Source organism: Peromyscus leucopus, chromosome 19 (assembly GCF_004664715.2).
Source record: "Peromyscus leucopus breed LL Stock chromosome 19, UCI_PerLeu_2.1, whole genome shotgun sequence".
NCBI lineage: Eukaryota > Metazoa > Chordata > Mammalia > Rodentia > Cricetidae > Peromyscus > Peromyscus leucopus.
In genome coordinates this window covers 34,382,477-34,401,919 of record NC_051079.1, presented here as the reverse complement: position 1 = coordinate 34,401,919, position 19,443 = coordinate 34,382,477, and the positions used below count along the sequence as shown (strand labels likewise).

At 41.4% G+C, this 19,443-nt stretch overlaps 1 protein-coding gene across 1 annotated transcript in view; it reads left to right on the top strand.

Annotated features, from left to right (window-relative positions):
* The first annotated feature begins 42 nt into the window (after positions 1 to 42).
* LOC114710056 (TIR domain-containing adapter molecule 2-like) overlaps positions 43 to 19,443 on the top strand; it is a 32,500-nt gene continuing 13,099 nt past the window's right edge. The window contains 3 exon segments of the mRNA XM_028894124.2: positions 43 to 533; positions 2,463 to 2,708; positions 5,622 to 5,749. Of these exon segments, the coding sequence (XP_028749957.1) occupies positions 327 to 533; positions 2,463 to 2,708; positions 5,622 to 5,749 (581 nt within the window). The 5' untranslated portion in view covers positions 43 to 326.

The following is a 19,443-nucleotide window of genomic DNA, read 5'->3' as shown; positions in this document are numbered from 1 at the left end:
CCCCCCCCCCCGGATGTCACATCCGGGGCGCGGGCGCCGGTCCCGCCCCGCCCCTTCCGCTTCGGCTCTCGCCGCACTTCCGGTCAGCGAGGCCTCTTCCTCCGCTGGTCCGCCGGCTGGACCGCCACCCCCCCCTCCTGCACCTCCCCGGTTCTTCAGGTCTGGTCGGAGCCCGCCGGTCGGGCCCTCAGCGCGTCTCTTCGGAAGCCCGCGCTCGCTCCTCGTCCGCACGCGTCGCTGAGGCTCGCGGGGCCGGTGGGGGCCGGGCCTGCTGTGCGTGCGCGTCGAAGGCCCCGCAGCTCCGTTGAGGCCGCCGCGCCGCCGGGATGCCGCGGCCGGGGTCGGCGCCGCGCTGGGCGGCCGCCGCGGGCCGTTGGGGATGCAGGCTGCTGCCGCCGCCGCTGCTGATGCTACTGCTGCTGCTGCCGGGCCCGAGCGGCGCTTCCGAGATCACCTTCGAGCTGCCCGACAACGCCAAGCAATGCTTCTACGAGGACATCACTCAGGGCACCAAGTGCACCCTGGAGTTCCAGGTACCACGGGTGTCTCTCCCCCCCCCCCCCCCCCCCAGCCACTGTGGTTGGCTAACCTAAGAGTCGCCTCGGTTGCGGAGGCAGGGCATTTGGCTTTTCTTTTAGGAGCTTAGAGAAAAAACAAAAAAACTAATTTGTGAATTCCAGAAACACTTCCTGTGGCTGTGACATTCTCCGGTGTCATTCATTGAATTTAAGCCCTATTAAATAACTTTCTTCTTTAAGAAATCATGATTTTTTTTTTCTTTTAAAGCACACAAATGCCCAGCTCCGTATTCCTGTAATCCACAACTCCAGTTAAATCGGGTTTTTATATAACTCCATGATCCTTTCGGGTCTTTGAGGGTTTGGGTTTGGGGTTTCTGTTTTTGTTTTTGTGTGACACCGGGACTCTTGGTTACTGCAGGATTTTTAAATACCATTTGTCAAAGGTGTTGTAAAAAAAAAAAAAAAGTGATTAAGGCGTTGGTGGCACACACCTTTAATCCCAGCACTTGGGAGGCAGAGCCAGGCGGATCTCTGAGTTTGAGGCCAGCCTGAGCTACAGAGTGAGTTCCAGGAAAGGCGCAAAGCTACACAAAACAAAACGATTAAACAAGAGTGCCAGTTTTGGGACAACGTAAAACAGGAACTTTTTTCATCAGTGTGATTTCTTTAGTCTAACACAGTCTACCGGTTTTGTTAATAGGCTCATTTAAAATTCCAGCAACTCTTGAATGGTAGGTGGCTCGGACACCTGTAACTGGAGCTACAGGGAGATCCAACACCTCTGGCCTCTGCAGGCATCCTCACTCATATGCACATACCCTCTCCCAGACACACCCATACACATAATTGAAAATAAGGAAAATATTTTTTTAAGAAGCAATAATAGCTTAGACTAGGTTAGTATTATTAGTGCAGAAGGAGAAAACGCCTTTAATCCCAGCACTTGGAAGGCAGAGCCAGGCAGATCTCTGTGAGTTCGAGGTCAGCCTGCTTTACAGAATGAGATCCAGGACAGGCACCAAAACAGAGAAATCCTATCTCGAAAAACAGGAAAAAAAGAAAAGAAAAAGAGAGAAAGTGTTGTGATCATGTGAACAGATGGTGAAAGCTGAGTTTGAGATGATAGCCAATCCCAGTTGTAGGTGACCAGACAGGTTTAGAAGAGGTACTATTAATTAAAATGAGGTTGCTGGTTTAAATTTAGAAGAGCTACTATTAACTAAAATCAGGTTGCTTGTTTTAAGTTTTGATGCTAATATGGCTGGTGATACATTCTGGATTTTTTCCATTTGTTTTATTCAGAGTACTGTGGTAAGGTATGGAATACCTAGATATATTAGAATGAAGGCATTTTTCTCTTGGAAGAAAGGGTATTTAGAGAAGGGTAAATGCCTAGATTATTAAATGCTTTTTAAAATTGTAGCTTCAAAATGTTTTATCTGGCCATGTGTGCTAGCACACACGTAGCCCCAGCTCTTATGGATTACAGATTTGTGGTGGGTTACAGATTTGTAGTTGGCCAGGCAATGGTGGTAAAAGCCTTTAATCCCAACACTTGGGAGTCAGAGTCAGGCACATCTTGTGAGTTTGAGGACAGCCCAGGCTACAGATCTGAGATTCAGGACAGCCAAGTGCTACAGAGAAATCCTGTTAGGGGTGCCTTTTTTTTTTTTTTTTTAACTTTATCAAAAAGTACAGTTGTCTGAATGGTAGATGTGATTGTATTTCCTCTCTGCTGTTAGGAAGAAACCTCTTCACTTTCTATAAAGCTTTAGTTGAGCTGAAATTTTAACTCCATGTTTAATCCACTGGTGAAAATCAAGGTGTGTGAAGTTGTGATAGGAAGACCTCTGTATACAGTCTTATTGTCATTTTAGCAAGAAACTTGGTTGATATTTTTTCAAATTTGTTTGCTGCAGTAATCTCTGAACTCTCTTACAGGTGATCACTGGTGGTCACTATGATGTAGATTGTCGATTGGAAGATCCTGATGGTAAAGTCTTATACAAGGAGATGAAGAAACAGTATGACAGTTTCACCTTCACAGCCTCCAGAAATGGGACATACAAATTCTGCTTCAGCAATGAGTTTTCTACTTTCACACACAAAACGGTGTATTTCGATTTTCAAGTTGGAGAAGACCCACCTTTGTTTCCCAGTGAGAACCGAGTCAGTGCCCTTACCCAGGTAAATAAAAAGAGCAGATGAGCATTGATTAAGAGGGGGAGGAGTACATAATTTAACATTATGTGTTTACTCTTTAATGAACATTGAATTTTGAGACTATTTAAAAATCTAAATTCTTGCAGATTAGACATTTGAAAGATAACTTGAGACTTCTGTGATGAAACCCAGGGATAAAAGATTTTATGAACCCCCTAAGTGTAAAGAAAGGAAGAAGCGTTGACTTAGGTGGGAACTCACAGCTCGGTTTCCATTGCTGGGACAGAGAGCTTAAGAGAGTCAACTTAGCAGGGGGGAAGGTTTATTTTGTTAATGTTTCAGAGGTTCCCAGCTCTGGTCAGCTAGCCTGTGGAGAAGTAGAAGACTCATGGCTGGGAATGCTCAGTAGAGGAAGGTTGCTCACATTCACACCAGCAAAGAGAGAGGAGGGGCCCAGGATCCTAGTGTGCCCTCAAGGCCCTGCCCCCTGTGGCATAACTCCTTTCCAGTAAGCAGTGTCACCTAACGACCTCTCCTCCCATCAGTGCTGTAGGCTTGTGGCCAGTGCTTTAGCGTGTGGCCCCAAAGGGACACTGAGGATCCATACCACAGCAGCCAATGAGGTGGAAGCATTAGTTGTACAGAAAAGTGGAAAGGCTAAGCAGTTCAGGTGTTCTAAAGCATTTTCTGTCAGCTGTGGAAGAATGTTGCTGCTGTGTCATGGAATGGCTTTAAATATGGGTGGAGAGTTGGTTTATCAGTTAAGAGCACTTGCTGGTCTGTAGAGGACTCAAGTTTGGTTCCCAGCATCCAGATGATGGCTCATAACCATCAGTAACTCTAGTTCCCCAGGATCTGATGCCCTCTTCTGGCCTTGGGCAAAAAACACCATGGTGGGCATATGTACATGCAGAAAAAAAAAATCTTAAAAAAGAATTGCTCTAAATCATAGAAAAATAGAAATAAAGATGAAACAAGATCAGCTTGTAGTTGGAAGTCTTCCTGTGTCCCGCCTGGCGCACGATTGGGACAAATCTTTCACCCACAGTTCCACAGCCTTTTATAAAATAATCACACAGAGGCTTAATATTAATTATAACTGCTCAGCCATTAGCTTAGGCTTATTACTGACTAGCTCTTATACTTAAATTAACCCATAATTCTTACCTATATTTAGCCACGTGGCTTGTTACCTTGTCTCAGTTCTGCCTTGTCATCTTACTTCCTCTGTATCTGGCTGGTGACTCCTGACTCAGCCCTTCTTCTTCCCAGCATTCTCCTCGTCTGCTTACCCAGCCTGTACTTCCTGCCTAGCTACTGGCCAATCAGCATTTTATTTATCAACCAATCAGAGCAACACATATTCACAGCATGCAGAATGACATCCCACAGCATCAGCCCATACATTAATAAATATTGATATGGGACTCAGTTTTATTCTTTGGATAGATGTGAAAATTTTCACTTTAAGGGCTTAAAAAATTAAACCTACATCTCAAAAATTCTAGGAATGAATTTTACTTAATTTCAGTAATTTTCTCCATTATAACAGTTCCCTTTTTTTGGTTGTTTTGAGGCAGCGTTTCTCTGTGCAGCATAGGCTGTCCTGGAACTCACTTTGTAGCCCAGGCTGGCCTTGAACTCAACAGCAATCTGCCTGTGTCTGCCTCCTGAGTGCTGGGATTGAGGGTGTGAGCTACCACGTCCATTCGAGTATAACAGTTCTTACTTCATACTCCCACGTATTAATTGCTTATCTTGCCTATCAAAATGTCTTGTTCTGTAGTCCAAGCTAGCCTGCAACTCATCACATAGTCCAGGTTTGTCTACTTGAACTTGGATCTTGCCATAACTCGCCCAGGACTCATATTACAGGCATGTTATTAACTAGGTTATTTCCTAATGTCTGTGTACCTTAATTACATTTAAGACAGAGTTAAATGTGTCCTTTAAATTTTTCCTCCATGGTTTGTGAGATAAAATAGTAATGAATCATGTATTTCTTCTTCAGGGTTAGGTTTTCAACAGTATAATATTAAACCCTGCTATATTTTTTTAAAATGTATAACCATTTTAAGTCAGATGATAACAATCATACAAAAAGTAAAGTACCATCCAAATGGAGGATCACAAGCCAATTATCAGAGATACTGAAACTTGAATGTACTGGGCATATACATAATGGTTTAGTTCTTGGCCTGATGGAGATGTTTTTATCGAAGAGATAACTTTTAAAAGGTGGAGGTGGAGTGATGGTTTAGCAGTTAAGAGCACTTGTTGCTCTTCAGAGGACCCAAGTTTGGCTCCACCAGCACCTATGTGGTGGCTCACAACTGTCTGTAACTCCAGTTCCAGGGAATCCAGTACCCTCTTCCAGACTCCTGGCACCAGGCATGTAGGTGGTGCACACAGGCATGCAAAACATTGATACACATAATAAAAAAAAAGAGAGAGCACTAAAAAAATGTTAAGGATAAAGGACATTCTCTTACCACTTTCAGATTCAAAATAGCTAAAGATGTTGATAATGCTTAATGCCTATTTAAAGTTTCAGATAACTTGATTAGTTGCATTTGGGGTCTTTTCATATTTGGTTTAGAGTATGTTGGCTGTGGCCTCTCCTTCCATTATTGGTGAACTTATTAACCCACTATTGCATTCTTCTAGTTCTTAAGAACCTTCTTTGGAAATTTAGTAGCCACTGACCTTAACTGCAGCATCCTGGTTTGGGGAGAACAGACCTGTATCAGTAGTTGTCCCAGGGGAATGAGTAGAAGAGCGTCGTTGCCAGAGCAACTGATACGAGTGAAAAAATGATTGCCAGTTCACTACAACAACGTCAAACCAGTGAGAAATTGAGATAAATATAGCAGAAAAAAATGTGCTAGGTACAGAACTATGAAAGATGCTAAACTAACTGAAAATGTTTCTGTTTAGATGGAATCTGCTTGTGTTTCCATTCATGAAGCTCTGAAGTCCGTCATCGACTATCAGACTCATTTCCGACTGAGGGAGGCTCAAGGCCGAAGCCGAGCAGAGGATCTAAATACAAGAGTGGCCTATTGGTCTGTGGGCGAAGCCCTCATCCTTCTGGTGGTTAGCATAGGGCAGGTGTTTCTTCTGAAAAGTTTCTTCTCGGATAAAAGAACCACCACAACTCGTGTTGGGTCGTAACTACGCTTTCAGATGCACCAGTGCCACTGCTATAGTCCTGTCCTCCAATTTTAGGTACTGAAGAACTTAACATGGCAACATTCTAAAACCTTACTTGTTGGGAGAGATGTACAGTGCAAATCCCCGTGGGGAGAGGACACCTTTTTATTTGTAAAGGTGGAAAAACTTTGGACCTTAATGCAGCTATTCATATGAAATATCTAACAGCAATGATCTATGTTTTCTTGGTTTCTATCTACTCTTCATATACTAAACTTTGGTATTCTGATTCCTTTAAACCATTTCAAAGTACTTTTCTTAATAGGTAGTTGATACTTTAAAAAAATCTTAGATTTAATGTCTGTGTATTTCAGAGGAAGAAAACTGCCTTTAATTGTTTATAGTGAATAAAGTTGTGTTTTTAAGAAAACCAAATGTGATTAACTGTAGCCAGGCCCTATTCTGCACTGCTTAATTTTATGGGGGAAAATAATCTACCATAGAACTATTAGTTAATATTGATACAATTTTCACTGATATATCATGATATAATTTATTTCTTGCTAGTTTGAAAAATGTACAGGTTTTTTGGTTCGTTTGTTTTTTTTTTTTTCTCATTCTATGATTTATAACTAGCTATGTTATTAGAAGTGTTATCACCACTCAGAAAAATAGCATAATAGACCTTAAAAATCAGACAGTTGTAACTGTTAGGATAAAGAATAAGATGAGACACTACAATGTGGGTAAATGAAATAGAAACAATTTTAGCGAGTTGTCTGTGACATTGCATTTCTGAGGCTTTTACAAAGAAAAGAGGAATCTGAGTGGTTTGAACATTCTGGTAAACTAGTTCTTGTCAATCATTCCCAGCCTAAGTCGACATTTGTGATCTAGTACCACATAAGTGCCATACATTTTATCCTCACGATGTGATGCACTGAGAAGTTCATTTTTATCTCTTTACTTTTGTCTTGTTTCTACAGTCTCTTGATTAGCAGCCCTAAAGTTAAAAATTTAGAATGCTGCGAATGTTTCCTATTTAAAAATTTGTAGAATTGGTTTGTACTGTTGGTGTCTTACACCTTGTGTGGATTAAGCTGATTGAAATGAGATTTTGATCCAAGTATTCAGAATAGAATACATAATGATGGAAAATTGTATAGATAAACAGGCTTCTCTGCTGTTTAAAAAAGAAAAACCATGGCAGTTGCTTTTCAGCCATGCCTCCTCACCACAGGTGATGAGAACTAAATGAGTCTGGGTTGTGGAGACTTTAACATGTGACATCGCAGGATAGCGACTGACTAGCCATTCTAGTCACTTAACCATTACTGACTAGAGGTGACTCTTAATTCTAAGCCATCTTAAAATGTACACGCGCACACACACACACATATATATGCACACATACGCATGCAAGAGCAAAATGAATTCAAGTTGTCTTGCTTACTAATTTCAGATGTCCTGGTATAAAAGGAATAAACGTGTTTCCACCTTTTAGGATTCCTGAAGACCAGATCACTATTCCTTAAACAACATTTACAGATTAAGAAGAGTTTAAGGTTTTGCAAGCTTATCCTTTTGAGATCTTGTATTGAAATTGTCCTGCGGCTTTTTAAATGGCCCATCTACTTAGCTGTAAATGGTTTAAGCACCAATGTTAATGCGATTACTAAGCATGGGCACATGTAAAACGACATATCTGGTTGCTGGTGGGCTCTTGGATACTGTAATTAAATGGAGTCAGGTATAGATTTTGCCAGGTTTGACATAAATCATTTAATCTGTGCCTCTCAAAAATGTCATGATAGTGAACTATTGCTATTAATCATTTTTAATGAAACCATGAGTCAAACTTGAAATCAGCAAGTTACCCATTGTCAGAAATAGTATGAATTTAGTTTCATCTCCCAAAAGCTGGCTAAATTTTGACAGCTATCTGTTCCATCTGGTGTGAATATATAAAACATACATACCCACACATAAATGCTGTGTGATTTCTTTTTTCTCTGACGTAATTTGTAGCTTGTCTTTTTTTCTATAATCCTTATATAAGTTATTGCAGGAGTTTGAATTTCCCAAATATTTTTGTTTGGTCATATGACTACATATTTGAATATCATAATTGTCTTATTTTTAAAGCAGAGTAAATAATGGAAAGCAACTTGATACAAGAGTTTATACTAAAATTTCAACTGGGTGAGGTTAATGTTTTAAGATACTGCTTTGCATAATTTAAATATTCTTTTGTTCTATTAAAAAAAAACCATAGTTTGTGGCTTACAACTTTTCCTCTGGGCTCAATAATCACTTTTGAAAATACAGTTTACTGAAAGGTTTCATTTATGTCTCTATACTATCCATCTTTTGTTTCAATTTCTAAGTGTAACATTTATAGTTAAATAGGATAAAGCTGACTGAGTTTTGTTTTCAAAAAATTAGACAAATTAATATATAAATAATTCAAAGGATTTTTGTTTACTTTTGAAAAAGAATTTTCTCTAAATTAAAGATGGTTCCACAAGATTACACCAATCAGTTTCATGTGAAATAAAAAAAAAAATTAAAAATCACGTGTTTCTCTCAGGATTTAATTCTTTCTAAAACTCCTTAGAAATACATAGCTCTTAGTACTGATGTAGGCTGGACAGTGTTAATAATGTGTTAAATGGTTTGGGGGGTGGGTGGGAGACAGACGTTTGGAGATTAGCCAGTGTATAGAAACTAGCCAGGTGGTGGCACACACCTTTGATCCCAGCACTCTGGAGGCAGAGGCAGGTGGGTCTCTGAGTTTGAGGACAGCCTGGGCTACAGAGTGAGTACCAGGACAGCCAGGGATACACAGAGAAATCCTGTCTCAAAAAAAACCACACAAAGAACAAAAGAAATGCACAGCTCATAGTACTGTTCTGCAACAATAGTGTTTATTTTTCATTTCATAAAGGAGGACATAGGAGGAACTAACCCAAACAGGTTAATAAAGAAGGGTAGAACCACTGCTTCGTTTTCCATCTTACAGTCCTTAATGAAAACGCTCAAAACAGCATTAACTCACCTCCACTCCCCATAGAGATGGAAAAGGCGTCTGGGTCCTGGGCAGAACTCTGCAAAAGGGAACTTACAGTACCTACAGACTGCTGTTTACTGAGTTCTTACTCTGGGTTGTCATGGACTGAAAGTTTTGTGTCCTCTGCAGTTGCCCTGTGAACTAGGAGATTTATTTCTACTTTCAGACAAGACAGAGAGTCTAGGAAACAGCTCATCTCCTCCAGTAATTAGTTTCAATGTGACCCTTGGCAAGCAGACCCTAAACTTTTGATGTAACTAGGTTAATCATGGTTCAGTGGTTTGGCTTTGGAATCCTTGAGCTAAATCAAGATTCTGTAACCTTGCACAAGTGATTTCATTAAATACTGATTTCATCAGTATTTTGTATCTCCTATCAAAACAAATAGTATTTAACGAAGCTATTTATCGCCAGACATAGTGACACACATTTAATCTGAGACTGAGGCAGGCAGATCTCTGAGTTTGAGGCCAACTTAGTCTTCATTATGAGTTCCAGGATAGCCAGGGCTACCTAGAGAGACCTTGTTTCAATACATACATACATGCATGCATACATACATACGTATAAATATATATGTATAATATACCTAAATATATTTTACATAGTACTTATATAAATTTATATATATAATATATAAAGTCCTGCATGTATTTAAGTACTATATATCATTTTATCCACCTCAGTTCTGGTCTCTTGGTCTTCATTCTGTTCTAAAGATTTTACTGTGGCATGAATAGAATCTGACTCTCATAGTATGTTACAGATATGAAAGCATGTAAATGTCTTGTCACCAACATAATTACCTGCTAAAAGTTTGAAAAATTAAGATAGTCTCACCTCCAGGAACAAAACTATTAAAGCAGTGAACTCAAGGTACTACAAGAAGAGGATACATAGGTCAAAGGTTTATCCCTAAGGAGTTGGACCTTGTTTTCCCACAGTGGACGCCCATGGTCTATGGCCATGCTGGTAACGGAGTGATTTCATTTCCTGTTCAGGGACATATGGCATGACCCAGCCCTTGTTGCTACAAAACTGAAAACTATTTTTTAGCTTTGCTGAGAACAAAGGCAATATTTGATCTCCTGAGTGACTTCATCTTGGAGTTTATACATTTGGGAAGAAAATACAGATAGGTATTTTTCCTGAAGAAGTATGTGAGTAAGATCTCATGGTTTATTTTGCATTTCTCTGGTGGTTAATGATGCCAAACTCCTCTTTTGCTGTTAACCATTTTTTATTTGCTTGATTGAAGGAAGGGGAAGAAAGAAGACTGCCTATTTTTTAAATTAGATTATTAGGGGGTGCCATCTTCAGGTGAATGCTTTGCAGGTGTTTTCTTCCCATACATGGGCTGCTTTTTCATTCTGTTGAGTGTGTCCTTTGCTGTGAAGAAAAGCATCTTAGCCTGATTTGCGTCTTCTACTTGTTTATTTTTGCTTTGACTGCCTGTATTTGTGTTCACTAAATGCCTATTAGAAAGGAAGAAAGGAAAACCTCAGCTTCCAACTAAATAAGCAGAGAGAGAACAAGTTCAACATGAAGCAGAAATAAATTAACTAGACAACAAAACACCAAAAATCTATCAATAAAAGATGATTTAGCTGGACACAAAGCACTCACAACAGATCTCTGATCAGATGCTACCAAGAGCTCCAAAAGAAAAAAAAAAAAAAAAAAAAAAAAAAAAAAAAAGATGATTTAGTGAAAAGATCAAAGTTGACAGATTTCCAGGCAGGTGTGTCAGGAAGGAAGATAAAGTGGATTTAAATTACCAGTCCCAGAAAGGGAAGTCATATAACATCTACTACGCTTCTTCAGCTACTAATACTACAGCTATTAAAGAATTAGTAAGAATGTAAACATCCTTGTGACAGTTCAACAACGTAAAGGAAATAGAACTTAATTTCTAATTAAAATTAATTTCTTTTTTTCAGTTATTTCAATTCCACAGGAGTAAAATAATTGAATGATTTAAGTTGCTTGAGAATCATGCTATGGTCAGAAAAGAGTCCATTTCTTATTCGTGGTTCTTGTTAGGTGGAATGCTTTCTAAATGTGGATGAGATCAAGTTGGCTGGGAGAGGTCAAGTCTACCATTCCTGCCCAGTTTTTACTTGCTTTTATTATTATTATTATTATCAGTAGATTTATTGAAAAGTACTCAAATTGCCTTCTGTAATACTTATGGATTTGTATATTCCTCTTGCAATCTATCAGGTTTTGCTTCATATATTTTGAAACTCTTATTTGATGCATACATGTTGAGAGCTGTTGACTAGCTGACTCCTTTATCATGGCTTGCCCTTTATCTCTATGATACTAACAAAGTCAATCCAGTGTGGTCTGGCTAGTCTTAGCATGGCATATAAAAAAACCTTTCCTGGGGGCTGGAGCGATGGCTCAGTGGTTAAGAGCACTGACTGCTCTTCTAGAGGACCCAGGTTCAATTCCCAGAACCCACATGGCAGCTTACAACTTTCTGTAGCTCCAGTTCCAGGGGACCCAATACTCATGGCAAAACACCAATGCACATAAAAATAGAAGACCTTTACTGAATTTTAACCAGTTGAGTCCATGTTTCCAAAGTAATGTTTTGTGTTTATTTAACTTCATTTTAGTTAATAATAAAAATTACATACATTTATGGTATACATGTCTTTGGTTTCCAAAGTCAATTTTACTGGAAACTGTTTAATAAGATTCTCTTTTGTGTATACTTACAATTTCATTATTGGTCATTCCTTTGTAAAGGTCTAGACTTCTGCCTGCTGTCAGTCTCTCTCTCTCTCTCTCTCTCTCTCTCTCTCTCTCTCTCTCTCTCTCTCTCTCTCTCTCTGTGTGTGTGTTGTGTGTGTGTGTGTGTGTGTGTGTGTGTGAAGTGCTCCCTTAGAGTAACAGGCTCCTGGTATACAGCATGTTTATCTCATTTATTCTCCAGGATTCTGTGAATTTGATCATGGATGTGGTTGTTTATGTGTCCACTATTTTTATTTGATTCATTTGCCCCACCCATTCATGCATGCATGCGTGCACGCCAGTATAGTGCACGTCACTATTCTGCCAGTATAGCTTAGTGGTCAGTAGTGGTAGATCACAGGCTGTGTTCAAAACACTTCAACATTGTAAAACTACTCTGGTGAATATGTGTATGGGCTGAGAAATGTATCCAAAACTCTGGCTGTTGGTCCAGATTTCATCTCAACATATGCAGTGTCCAGTGATGTACAGAGGACTATAACTCAGTTCTCTTCTGCATAAACATAGCCTTATGACTAGCCAGGGGTGTAGCGAGACCTTGAGTTCTCTTGAGCCTTCCTCGTATGTGTGCAGACTTCCTTCCTGTCATGTAGAGATACTGGACTTGACTGAGGTCTTCAGTGGCTCTCATTTCTAACATCTCCCTCTTAATTTCTCAGCCAGTCCATTGATCAGATGCTCACTTTGTGTCAAATCGTGAGTCTAGATTCACATAGCCTTAGGCTGTCCCCATTTATTCCTCTTAAATTTGTGATTTTTTTTAAACTGACAGTTAACACTATGTGTTGCTATCCAAATCAGGTTAGCTTGGCTTCCAACAGAATACTTCCTGATTTTTATTGTCAGTCCATGCTAGTGATAATGGTGAACAGTTTTGATCAGTAATCTGTATGATGGTATCTTCACTGGACCGTCACTAAGTCTCACTTACTTGTGGGATTTGTTTTTAATCTTACACTAATAAAGTAGCCTATTTCCCAGATACTGGCAAAAGACACAGAGGTCTTGGACCTGAGACAACGGGCTTTATCTCCTGGGAAAACCAGCAGCATCGCTCACTACCAGCATTGTTTTCACGGGTTCCTCTTGCACACAAAGTCCACGTAAGTGATACAAGAACCCGTGGATGAGCCTGCAGTGAGCCTGGGGAATCTGCTACCCTTAGAGCAAGCGCTAAGCTAGTGGTCTGTCTGTCCTGGAGGGAACCACTAGCATCCTATCTCAGGATTACTCAAGTAAACACTACCTCAAGAAAATGGTGGCCTGCGACTGGCATTGTTGACAGCTCCAGTGAGACATGTAGGAATGCAAAAGGCCCAGAGACGACAGCGTGTTTCTCTTGAACAGTTTATTGGAATGGAGCCAATATGTTCTATGTTTATTTAGATGCCTTATGGTCTTCATTGATATCTCCTTTTTATATCCAGTACTGTTATTTATGTCCTCTCTGTCTCTCTTAAGCATGCCCACCAGCAGTTTATTTTATTAGTCTTGTTCAAATAATTATAATTTGTTCTTATTGAGCCTATTTTATTTATTTTTTCTTTCTTTAAATTCTGGTTTTATTTATATTTTTATTCTTTATTTGAATCCATGCCCTCTTTTTTTTCATGGGTGTGGGTGTTTAGGTAGTTAATTCTCAGACTTTGTTTCCTTTTTTTCTCCTTTTTAAAAACTTAAGTTTATGTGTATGTGTGTATTACCAATTTAACATTTCCTTCAAGCAACACCTGTATGTATTGTGATGATTAATGCAACAACATTTGAAGCAATTCAAAAGAGAGTGGGAAAGGCTGAGTCAGTTTACCGTGGATGTTAATGACTTCTAGCTCACTGGTGCACGTGGTGTCAGTGTTGAATGGGGAAGTAGATGTTTGTTCAGTCTGTCATTAGTAGTTTTGGATATTTGGGAGGAGTGGCAGGTAAGGCAGTATTTATTGATACAGGAGAAGTTCCATGGTTGATAAGAGTGGGAAACTAACTGTGCGACTACCTGCATCCAGCACCTTCATCTTCTGTCAGGAGAAGGTGAAGTCACTGACAATAGATGGCATTGCTTTCCCTTCTCAAATGACCTTAGTGGTCTAGCCCTTCCTACTTGGTTCCTAAATGGTAGCCCAACAAATGATCAGCCTCACAAAAAAAAATCACAGAGTAGCTGTTATTTTAACTAATCAAATTGCAACAAAGATTGATTAAAAACTAAACTTGCTTGTTCTTCATTGGGGAAAACTGGGGACATTCTGCTACAGAGGCTAGTTTTCCATTGAAAACAAAAGCAAAGGTTTGCAACATTGTCTAAGTCACCACAATACAGTTTCAGATCCCGCCTCGGGGATTTAGAGATGCTGGCCTTAGTGCTTTCTCATCACAAACAGGAGGTTCTTTGAATTTCTGGAAATAGTTAGGAGAACCAGAGAAAGAATACTGACCCAAACCTCAATGTATGCAGTTAGACTGATGATGTGATATTCATTGTATGTACACGTAAGTAGTTTATATTTTGCTTTACTGTGGCAGAAAAAATGGAGGAGAAGAAGGGGAAGGGGGCACTGATTCTAAGAACTCCCAGAGGAAGAGGGGCAAGCAAAGGAAACCGACAGAGAAGAGGTAAGAACAGCACAGGCCAAGTGTGCCAGCGCCCAGGCAACGCTGGAAAAGACAATGGTCAACTTTGATAATGGCCAGAGAAAGATGGGGCATTGAGGAGCAGACAGGGTTCAAGATACCAGCCACAACATGGCGGCAGTTTGAGCAGTGGCTGTCTACTAGCTCCCAAGGTCAATGGTACGTCCAGCCGGCTGCGTGGAGAGGAGAGCAACCTGGAGCTCTGTGCAGCACGCCTCTGAGACCAGGCCCAGACTTCCAAGCCCAGTTTCCTATCCGTGGGCTTCCTGGTTTGGGTCAAGTTCCTTTCCTCGGCAGCCAATGAAAGTTGTCAGAATTAGCCACGGCATGGTGGTGCACACACTTGAATCCCAGCACTCGGGAGTTAGAGCCAGGACCTCTAAATTGGAGGCCAGCTTGCTTTATGCTAAGTCTCAACCCTGGCACAAATGGCTGAGGTGTCTGTTTAACATATCAAAGCAGACCTGGATGCCGGGTTCTCCCAGCATCCTTGGTTACACCATAGGGCTGGCATACCCCGCCCTCTATCTATCCCGAACTCTCCAGCCCCGGGACTGGCTGCCTTTACTCCAGAAGCATTCCTATATAATGGAGACATTTTGGTTACTCGCCCTTTCTTTTTATCTTTTGCTGTCTTGGTTGCTGTACCTGGGTCCTCTCTCACCCGGGCCCTTCCCCCTCCCCCTCTCCTCACAGGGCTCAGGGTCACGTCCACTATGGACTCTCCCAGATGCTTCTGCCTCTCTCTAATTATGCCCTCTCTCTTATCTGCAATAAACTTTCTCCTCCACCGTACCTAGGAGCAGTCATCCTTTTTGTTTCTTTTTTCAACTTATCATACGAAGTGAGTTCCAGGACAGCCAGAATTTCATAGTGAGACCCTGTCTCAAAAATCACCAAAAAATGTCAGAATTAAAAGGGAGAGAGACCTAACTGAACTTTTGAGGTATGACCAGCATTGCAGCCTGAGTTAAAAATCAAGTTTGGGGACTCTGAAAGGTTTGTAGCTTTGCTTGATTTTTGTTGTTGGTTAGTTTGGTTGTTTTTTTGTTGGTCTTGGGCCTTACTTGGACTGTAAGGAACAGACAGAAGCCAAATTTCTTTCCGGGCTTCTCCTAGCCTGGAATTTGGGACTTAATTTAAAAGGAAGAAAACAAATGTAAAAGGAAGAAAACAGAAACCAGGGAGCCAAGCTGGCATTTGCCTGGGTGGCAGTTCCCCCACGGCATTTCCCCTCCTCCGCCCTTGGCCATCTGCTTCCTCCTGGGGACAGTGCACCCCACCCTCCACTCGGTCGTCGGTGGCCCCACAAAGCAGGACGTCCAAAGTCGAAGTCCACCGCCCTGAGGACTCCGTGGACAGCCAGCCCAGATCTTCCACGCTGCAGGCTCAGTGGGCGTGGCGTGCCGAGTCACAGTGGCTTTGGGACAAGATCTCTGGCAGACGAGTCCTAACTTTCAGACCTCTGCAGCCAGTCACCTGTCTACAAGGTCTTGCTCAGTGGGAGAGGAAGACTAAAAGCTACGTGACCGCGCAGCACCCACACCTTCCCAGGCAAGTTGCGAGCACGGGGGAGCGGGCGGGCTGGGAAGGAGGACTGGGGAGTAGTGCGCAGCCCAGGTCGGTCCACAGTGTCTTGGGGCAGGCCTGGTGCCTCCATCCGAGGGCTGCCTCTTTCTGAAGGGAAAACCCTGCGCACCTCTTTGCCAGTCATGTGTTTCGTTTTGACTAGAAAACTTTTTTTAAAGACATGTAGTCGAGGCTACTAGCCTCCATCCCTATGTAGCCCAGGCTGGCATAAAATTCCAATCCTATCCCTCTGGGGTTGAAAGACACGCAGAACCATGAGCAAATAGCCCAGCGTCTTAAGTGACTTTTAAGAGCTCCGCGCCAGCTTCAGCCAGCCACACAATGCAGAAAGTTTTGTGGGGGCTAATTTGAAATTGCATGAGTTAGAACCACTCAGGTTTTCTAGAGCAGTAGTAAACTTTTTTAAAAGTATTTTAAAATATTACCTTACTTACCTAACGTTTTAGTAGTGTGATGGACATAATTGAAGTTAACTCCATTGTATGTTATTTATATCAGAGAATAGATGAGCACGTATTGAATAATGAGTTATATTTGAGTCAAAGTCAGTGTTAGTGTATGGGACTTGACATACAAACCACGTTTCTATTGTACAATCACATCTCATTTGCTCCTCATTTGGTGGACTTTTTTATTTTTAGACATCAATTTAACAAACGTGTTAAATTGTAATGTTAAATACCACCTTTAAATAATACCCCCCCCCAAGCCAAACGTCCCCTTTATTAAACAGCCTCTTGGAAAGGCTTGCCTCTGGGCCTCTGTTCTTACTTCTCCTATTTTTCCCCTTGCTGGCTCTGGGTGACATCAGGGATGGTCTTGTGAAATCTGGTGTCTGCACACTTCTCACTTCTCATCTTCCCTGACCAGTCAGTAGCCACTGTCACAGACATACTCCGCCTTAGTAGCCTTTCTTTCTCCATCTGACCTGCAGCTTATTGAATTCCCCCGTGTCCCTACCCCACTGGTCACTGAGGCTTCTCAATCACTGAACGTTAGAGTGCCACAGGGTCCAGGTCTTGACCATCTTCTTTTTCTAGAGATGCATGCTCCCATGATGATTTCTACCTGGAGTCACTAGTCCCTGGCTATAAGTAACATCTATAAGATGATGGCTTCCAAATTATAATCTCTAGCTTTGCTTCCTTTTAGGTTCACAAGCTTACATCCAGCTCTTTATTGATGTGTCCAACTAGCAATCTGACAGGTGTTGTCGTTTAGTATATGCAAACAGAACTATCGATGTCGCACACAATGCACTCGGCCTTCTCTTCTGCTTTCTTTGAGTAACCTCCCATAGCTCGGTAAAAACTGCTGCCGTTCATGCAGGTCACAGTCCAGGAATGGTTATTTTCTGCCCGCATCGGGGATTGAGCCTGTGTATCACTGGCAAGCGCTCCACCTCTGAGCTATGGCTCCAGCTCTAGGACTTGCTTTTAAAAGTTGGTTGGGTTTTTGTTGTTGTTGCTGCTGTTTGAGACAGGGTCTTGCTCTGTAGGCTGGGGCTGTCTTAGAACTCACTGTGTAGACCAGGCTGGCCTCAAACTCACAGAGATCCACCTGCCTCTGCCTCCTGAGTGCTGTGACTGGGGGTATGCATGACCACACCAGGCTTGACTTCTTTTCATCTGAGACCCCCACGTAAGCATCCAACAAACTCTTGGACTTACTCACTGCCCTCTCCCTCTTAAGCTAAGCCATAGGAGATGTGTCTGCTGTGGCTTCTCTAGAACCATCCTCCAAAGAGAAGTGAAATTTTTTTTTTCTAAAAATTTATTGATTTGTTATGTATACAGTGTCTTTTAATTATGTTTACAGGTGCTCTGTCTGCATATATCCCTGCAGGCAGAAGAGAGACCAGATCTCACTATAGATGCTGTGAGCCACCATTGGTGCTGGATTGAACTCAGCACTCTGGAAGAGCAGCCAGTGCTCTTACCTCTGACCATCTCTCCAGCCAAAAATTTTTAAGATATGTCAAAATTTTTTCCTTTCTTCAATACCCTCTCGTAGCTCCTCATCAGAATGATTAAAAAGCAAAACAAACAAAACAACTTTCCCAGTGTGTTAAAGGCTGGAATCTAGCCCCTCACTCCCTGATCTCTTCAGCCTCCCCTGTCTGCTCCAGTGACAGCACCCCCTCAGACTCTACTCCTTCCCCCCTCCTTTCCTTCTCACGCGCAGTTGAAGGGCATACTGTCCTGTTATAGCAAGAACCTTTTGCCACTGCCCTGAGAGTGAGCTGCTAGGGACTGAAGCTGCTCTATACAGCAGCCGGCCTTTATCCCATCAATCCAGCGGGTTCCTGAAAACCATATGAAAATGAGGGGTTTCTCCATCCCTGCAGTGTGGCTTAATTTATCAATTAGGCATAGAAAGAAGCTAGTAACTGCTAAAATAGAACCATGATAACAGTATTCTGTAATAAAATTGCCAAAATAAGGGTTACCTGATACACACCCTCTGACAGCTACCTGGTAGTCTACATAGTGACTGCCAGGAAGTAGCACACACAGCACGGATGTTCTATATAGTGACTGCCAGGAAGTAGCATACACCCCGCAGATATACCAGACAGAAGGATGACTTGGGTCCAGGTGGGACACTGCTCAGAATAGCAAGACATTAAAAATAAGAATTACATATTTCTGTAATTTTTCCATGTAATATTCTTGGATTGTGGTTAAGCCCATGAAACTGAAACTGAAGAAAAGCGACCGTGAGTCAGCACAGACTGTTGTATCCCGTGAAACTGTGATATCTTTGAAACATCTGTCATTGCTGCTAATGTTACAACAGTACAGCCATCTTTCTTTTGAGCATCGTTTGGACTCTACCTTTCCTTGAAATCAATTCTATTTTAAAAAAACAAATCATCTTCCTTGTTTAGAGGTTTGTTTTTTATACAAGCTCTCAATTTGTCTTCTAACTATAGAAAATGCAAGAAATGAGCTGGATGGATATAGTAGCACTTCTGTATAACCTTAGACCTTTGAATTTGGTACCATTATATTTACGAAAAAGAACGGCAATAACTTGGCAGAGGGTGAGAAGGAAGTCTAAAAGACAAGATCTCCAAGATAAAAAAGTAGATACCCAGATGAAAATCAGTTTTTCACTTCTGCTTTTGGTACTCTGACAGAGGCAGTTTTTAAAATAATTAAGCATTTGCACATAGAGGTCTTCCTCTATGTGCTATGGCGATGCTTAGAGTCAGGTGACCAAGCAGTATTTATAGCTGTGGAGGAGACTGAAGCAGCTCTGGGAGCTGGCTTTGTTGTGGAGTTAGCAAATCCATGCCTTTGTGAAATCTGCATACATGTAAAGAGAAGATGAGACAGAGTTAAATCCATGCCATTGTGAAATCTGCATACATGTAAAGAGAAGATGAGATAGAGTTAGATATAAAGGTGGCTCAACCCATGCTATATGGACATTGAGTTAACGTGACCTGCATTTTAGAAGAACTTGTAGAAAATGTTTTCATATATTAAGCCCCCTTTCTTCATATATGTAATCCTTGTAAAACACACATACTTATGTGTGTTTATGTAT